Below are 7,245 nucleotides of genomic sequence, written 5' to 3' on the forward strand. Positions count from 1 at the left end.
AATGTTGGATTGCATCTGATGAAGAAGAGCTTCATATATAGATTAATAAAGTTAAAATCTAATTTTCATGCCGATTTAGAGACACCATCAAACCAGTGTTGTATTAACTACAAGATTCTCTAAACAAGGTTCAGACAGAGAGATCATCGGCATATTCCTCCAAAAAGGACATTTTAGCCAAAATCGGCAACTTCCGAAGGGCGCTGTGTGCCAGGAAAGATATCGATTTCCGACGGGGACATTCGATATTCAATCTGAAATAAACTCTGTAGAGTTGACACAGTAAGCGATATTCAATCTAAAATAAACTCTATCTTTACTTTTCACCAAAATTATTTTACAGTATATTTGTTTAAAATAATTGTCAGTTTTTACGTTTGTCATATTAATTTAATGACACTATATTTTTCAATTATTTCATTCAGAACTTGGACCAAACCTTCAATCCTCCGGTACTAGACCAAGAGCTGTGTAAACTGAGTGCACAGCTACTGTCTCAGTGCGGCGACGTTTTCCCTGTGAAAAAGGAGGAGACAACTCCCCCAGCCATTAAACCTGAAATACAGCGTGCCTAAGGTTGGCAAAAGGTCATGAGGGGTCCATTGTTGTAAACTAGCTCAGATAAATGGTTTTGTCATGACATGCATGTTATCTTATTTGGATCTCAATCCATTAACCACAGGCATAATGTTATTCCATGTGCAAAGACGCATATCTATCAAAAGTGTGTGTTCAATGATTGTACATGTATCTAATTAAAAGGATGAAAAGAAAAAAAAAATTAAAATATTAATCAGATTAGAGTTTTCAGTGTTGATTGCATAGATTTCATTTCTTACAAGAAATACAATACATGATGTTGGGTCATTTCAGTTTCTTATGTTTGTCATTGAATTTTAAAAACTATTTTGTTCAGAATTATTTTTCCATAGTTGCCTCATACATGATGTTAGAGAAATAAAAATGCACAGTTTACAAGTATTTTATCACAAAATAATGTAATTGTAATGAACGTTACAATAAATACAAACATGATACAAAATGAATTCAGTGTATACTTATTAGAATAAATATTCAAACTACTTTTCATAACGCGCTAGCGCGCGTTGTTCAATTTGGATGCACACACCGTTTCAGTTATGAGACCATATCTTTCAAAGAATACGGATTCAATGCTTAACTGTACATTGAATGTTCACATTAGTTTACAAATATGACATAAAAGGATTCTTTAATGAAAAATGAGTGTAGTCCCAGTGGTCTTAATACTTGGGGAATAGAGGGGGTTGGTTAAAACATGTAAAAACAAAAAGCAAATTGTCATTTCCGTTACTCTTTTACATTTTCAGTCATTTACAGTCAAGTCGTACCAACTCGTATTTCTGTTAAATCGATACCTTTTCTCAGAAAATTGGTAACAACTAACAATTAATTTGATGAATCAAAAATATTTTCAATTAACAGTACATGTATTATTATGCAATTCCATAATGAATGCAACTCAATAATTTGTATCGCTGTTTCACTTATTTAACTGATTCAAAACCAGTGCACTTCTGTATCTTATGGTATTCTGTATTTTGTGGTTTTGTTTTTGTCTCAGTGACTGTTGATAAGAGTGTAACGCCCCGTGTAGGTCCCCCACAACGTGCTGACAGATCCCCAGTATCTGACACGAAAGGTCTCTAAGGTTCAAAGGTACGTATCTCCCGTCATCATAGAGCAGCAGTGTCTGTAGGTCTGTCAGTGACTGTAGACACTGGGACCGGTTACCTAGTCTGTAGTTACATAACACACTTAACATGTCTGTCAATACATAGGGTGAAATATCCAAGGCTAGTTCACCGTTATCTGTGCTTATTTTCTGTTCTAAATCAAATTCCTGTACATAATAAACATTACTATAAAGACGTAAGTTGTATACCCAAGCTTTCTTCATCCGTTTAGACAGAGACCACCCAGCCACTGATTCATTGTACCTTACTCGGTCTACTCTGTAATACATGATATAGGGCTGTGTGAGTTTTGATTTAACCCGAGCTGTAACATGAAGCGCCTCTCTATATCTACATGTTCTGTAGTAATACATAGCAAGATACAACCTACAAGACACATCACCCACTCTACCTGCCAGCTTCAACAAGTTACCAACCAGTCTGTCTGATCTGTAGACTGCCTTATTTGTACTATGAGTATCTGTTGAAGTATTGAGATGCAAGAATGCTGCTGTAACTAATTCATCAGCGATACATTTCTGTAATGTTAACGTCTCATATTGTGTTAATGATTGAATTGACAAACTTATGATAAACCTCAGAGTAAAGTAGTTATCCTGTACGTCCTTTTCTAACACACTTATCGCATAGATTTCATTTCTTAAACAAATGTCAATATCAGCAGCACTCTTAATATGCCCCTTAAGTGGATCTATTCTGACAAGGATGTTACATATGACTGGTTCAATCATTTTTCTGACTGTCGGCTCATGTAGCAAACAATGTGCCACGCCCATTTCGTAATACCCGTTCAGTTGCGTGAACAAACACTCTCGTGTGCGCACACCTTTGACTGTAGACAATTTGCTGACAAACATGTTGTTCCGTGGAATAAAAAAGTTTGGCATCACACCTTGATAGACACAATGTAAAAGAAATTTGAAACATTTCCAGAAACAATCCAGTAAGTTATGTGGACACCATGTAATATTTCCTATTTGTATCATCCAAAACATCGTTGTCTTCACGAAATACGAACAAAGGAATTGTTCCTCTATGTCGCGATTGACGACTTCCTTTAGAAATATTTTTAAAAGCCCATAACACAAGAACTGTGTATGATTCATAGAATAAACAAGTTTTTGTTCTGCCTGAGAAAAGGACAATCTCCACTCCAGTTCATTTTCATTGCCTGCTATTTTACTTCCGATGGGCACAATATGACAACCATTCCCTAGAATATCATCAAACACGTGGTTTGGAGGCCAGTTATGCAGAGTATATCTTTTTCTCCAATGAAAGGTTAGCCTAGACCAATAGGAACAATGGAAACAAAGAGCAAAATCACTATCAACATCCTCAGAGAAAAAATTTGTACATGGGCCATGCTGTTTTATATTTTTGTAGAAACCCTCTTCTACAAAGAAAGTGAATGGCATTTGTCTCCACTTTACATTTGATATGTACATCCCGTCACTGAATGGAACAACTAATGATTCAATGATTTCACTTTGTGGTGGCGTCAGAAGCTGTAGTCTGACAAACCCCGGTGGTGTATCAATGTCCTCCATGAGAATAATGGAATATTTTGATAAATCATTAGCAATGGACTGTGCTAAGTCAGTAATCACTTTATGATTAGTATACCAGCCCATTGTGTCTACGTCAGAAGATTTAAACCTAAAACCTTCCCTATCACTACCACTCGCCATGTCTCTATAACCTCGATGTATCTTTGCAGGTTTCTGTATCTTCTCCGCCATGTCCCCCACCTCCCTCCTGATGGTCACTTCTGTCGGTGTCCCTATATAATCACACATGCCCGCGTAAAGGGCCTCAGACACACGGCAATTGTCAGACATTCCGTGAATCGCACTTTTGTACAGTTATTTCTTCTTTTTATTATACCCAACGAGCTTACGGAGATACGTTTTCATAAGTACGTGTATTATAGTATGTTTAAATCAAGTACGACACAGACACAATATTGATGTATCACTAGGTCAGATGTCAGATCGTTAACGGTTTATTGAAACTGAAAATTTTCAGCCTATTAATAGACCAAGATTTTGGGGCTTTTCCTGACTTTCTACTTTCCCTTTAAATGTTTACCTATAACACAAAGTTATTTATCCCATTGCGCAACATAAAAAACATTTTTCTTTCTTAATTTTACAGTGATGGTAAAATATTATTCAGAAAATTGCTCACCATTTAATTTACAGAATCGTAGATCTTTACAAAATATTTACACCCTGCCCTATATTTGCGTTCACAAAGGTCTTATCTCAGAGATTTTGTTTTGATTAAAATGGTAATCTACGCTCTTAAACTTCGAACTTTGGTCCAATATTGAGGGAAAAAAACCTTAAAAAGAATTTATATCAAGGTTACTTCATAATTTGATATGAGAAAGAATAAAGTTTGAGTTGTGGACACCAAATCTTTTGTCAAAATATTTGTTGCAAGTTTAAGTCACTGTACACACAGTTGCTATACGTTTTGTTCGCTATACGATTTGTTTTTTATTTTAATTTAATGGCATTTTTTTAACGTTTTCTACGTCAATTGTTTATGGAAAACTGAACAGATATATGTCCTTCCCTTTGTCCTTGTGATCTCTCGATTATTTTTTTTTTTAAAATTAAGTTACAGCAGCAGTAAAGAAAAAGAAAGCACAATTTCACTTTATTATGACATCACAATCTTGCACACTGAAAGACAAGTTAATGTAATCACATCAGTTCACTGTCATATTGTAAATGTTAAATTTAATAACTGGTTGCATGTACATATTATTAAATGTAATCTTAATACAAAAGTTAAAATATGACATCAGAATTCATACTACAATAAAATTTATAATTCATGAAATGCCTTTTCTAGAGATAAATAAAATTGTTAAATGTACATTATTTTTTCAATGTAAGTGATATGCTGATTTTCATAGTTTTCAATTTCAGCCATAGATTAAAAAATGTACATGTTTTTGTGTCTAAAAAATAAATTTTTCCGCCCCGTGTAGGTCCCCCACAACGTGCTGACAGATCCCCAGTATCTGACACGAAAGGTCTCTAAGGTTCAAAGGTACGTATCTCCCGTCATCATAGAGCAGCAGTGTCTGTAGGTCTGTCAGTGACTGTAGACACTGGGACCGGTTACCTAGTCTGTAGTTACATAACACACTTAACATGTCTGTCAATACATAGGGTGAAATATCCAAGGCTAGTTCACCGTTATCTGTGCTTATTTTCTGTTCTAAATCAAATTCCTGTACATAATAAACATTACTATAAAGACGTAAGTTGTATACCCAAGCTTTCTTCATCCGTTTAGACAGAGACCACCCAGCCACTGATTCATTGTACCTTACTCGGTCTACTCTGTAATACATGATATAGGGCTGTGTGAGTTTTGATTTAACCCGAGCTGTAACATGAAGCGCCTCTCTATATCTACATGTTCTGTAGTAATACATAGCAAGATACAACAAACAAGACACATCACCCACTCTACCTGCCAGCTTCAACAAGTTACCAACCAGTCTGTCTGATCTGTAGACTGCCTTATTTGTACTATCTGTTGAAGTATTGAGATGCAAGAATGCTGCTGTAACTAATTCATCAGCGATATATTTCTGTAATGTTAACGTCTTATATTGTGTTAATGATTGAATTGACAAACTTATGATAAACCTCAGAGTAAAGTAGTTATCCCGTACGTCCTTTTCTAACACACTTATTGCAAAGATTTCATTTCTAAAACAAATGTCAATATCAGCAGCACTCTTAATATGCCCCTTAAGTGGATCTATTCTGACAAGGATGGTACATATGACTGGTTCAATCATTTTTCTGACTGTCGGACTTTGTAGCAAACAATGTGTCACGCCCATTTCGTAATACCCGTTCAGTTGTGTGAACAAACACTCTCGTGTGCGCACACCTTTGACTGTAGACAATTTGCTGACAAACATGTTGTTCCGTGGAATAAAAAAGTTTGGCATCACACCTTGATAGACACAATGTAAAAGAAATTTGAAACTTTTCCAGAAACAATCCAGTAGTTTATTTGGGGACCATGTAATATGTCCTATTTGTATCAGCCAGAACATCGTTGTCTTCACGAAATACGAACACAGGAATGGTTCCTCTATGCCACGATTGACTATGTCGCCATTAACGATTTCCTTTAGAAATATTTTTAAAAGCCCATAACACAAGAACTGTGTATGATTCATTGAATACACAAGTTTTTGCTCTGCCTGAGAAAAGGACAATCTCCACTCCAGTTCATTTTCATTGCCTGCTATTTTACTTCCGATGGGCACAATATGACATCCATTCCCTAGAATATCATCAAACACGTGGTTTGGAGGCCAGTTATGCAGAGTACATCTTTTTCTCCAATGTAAGGTTAGCCTAGACCAATAGGAACAATGGAAACAAAGAGCAAAATCACTTTCAACATCCTCGTAGAAAAAATTTGTACAAGGTCCATGCTGTTTTATATTTTTGAAGAAACCCTCTTCTACAATCAAAGTGAATGGCATTTGTCTCCACTCTACATTTGATATGTACATCCCGTCACTGAATGGAACAACTAATGATTCAATGATTTCACTTTGTGGTGGCGTCAGAAGCTGTAGTCTGACAAACCCCGGTGGTGTATCAATGTCCTCCATGAGAATAATGAAATATTTTGATAAATCATTAGCAATGGACTGTGCTAAGTCACTAATCACTTTATGATTAGTAAACCAGCCCATTGTGTCTATGTCAGAAGATTCAAACCTAAAACCTTCCCTATCACTACCACTTGTCATGTACATGTATCTATAACCTCGATGTATCTTTGCAGGTTTCTGTATCTTCTCCACCATGTCCCCCACCTCCCTCCTGACGGTCACTTCTGTCGGTGTCCCTATATAATCACACAGACCCGCGTAAAGGGCCTCAGACACACGGCAATTGTCAGACATTCCGTGAATCGCACTTTTGTACAGTTATTTCTTCTTTTTATTATACCCAACGAGCTTACGAAAATAAGTTTTCATAAGTACATGTATTATAGTATGTTTAAATCAAGTACGACACAGACACAATATTGATGTATCACTAGGTCAGATGTCAGATCGTTAACGGTTTATTGAAACTGAAAATTTTCAGCCTATTAATAGACCAAGATTCTGGGGCTTTTCCTGACTTTCTACTTTCCCTTTAAATGTTTACCTATAACACAAAGTTATTTATCCCATTGCGCAACATAAAAAACATTTTTCTTTCTTAATTTTACAGTGATGGTAAAATAGTATTCAGAAAATTGCTCACCATTTAATTTACAGAATTGTAGATCTTTACAAAATATTTACACCCTGCCCTATATTTGCGTTCACAAAGGTCTTATCTCAGAGATTTTGTTTTGATTAAAATGGTAATCTACGCTCTTAAACTTCGAACTTTGGTCCAATATTGAGGGAAAAAACCTTAAAAAGAATTTATATCAAGGTTACTTCATAATTTGATATGAG

General features: G+C 35.7%; 2 protein-coding genes across 2 annotated transcripts; both read right to left on the minus strand.

Moving 5' to 3' along the window:
- Nucleotides 1-968: 968 nt before the first annotated feature.
- Nucleotides 969-3,712, minus strand: LOC128179752 (uncharacterized). Its single transcript, XM_052847321.1, has one exon. The coding sequence runs from the start codon at nucleotides 3,575-3,577 to the stop codon at nucleotides 1,523-1,525; it is 2,055 nt and encodes a 684-aa protein (XP_052703281.1). The 5' UTR covers nucleotides 3,578-3,712; the 3' UTR covers nucleotides 969-1,522.
- Nucleotides 3,713-4,396: 684 nt separating this feature from the next.
- Nucleotides 4,397-6,820, minus strand: LOC128179753 (uncharacterized). Its single transcript, XM_052847322.1, has one exon. The coding sequence runs from the start codon at nucleotides 6,694-6,696 to the stop codon at nucleotides 4,711-4,713; it is 1,986 nt and encodes a 661-aa protein (XP_052703282.1). The 5' UTR covers nucleotides 6,697-6,820; the 3' UTR covers nucleotides 4,397-4,710.
- Nucleotides 6,821-7,245: the final 425 nt, after the last annotated feature.

The sequence above is a fragment of the Crassostrea angulata genome, chromosome 4 (assembly GCF_025612915.1).
Source record: "Crassostrea angulata isolate pt1a10 chromosome 4, ASM2561291v2, whole genome shotgun sequence".
In the NCBI taxonomy this organism is placed as follows: domain Eukaryota; kingdom Metazoa; phylum Mollusca; class Bivalvia; order Ostreida; family Ostreidae; genus Magallana; species Magallana angulata.

Bases quoted from the DNA above. Each gene is read 5' to 3' on its own strand.
- LOC128179752 (XM_052847321.1), bottom strand. From the start codon at position 3,577: ATGTCTGACAATTGCCGTGTGTCTGAGGCCCTTTACGCGGGCATGTGT.
- LOC128179753 (XM_052847322.1), bottom strand. From the start codon at position 6,696: ATGTCTGACAATTGCCGTGTGTCTGAGGCCCTTTACGCGGGTCTGTGT.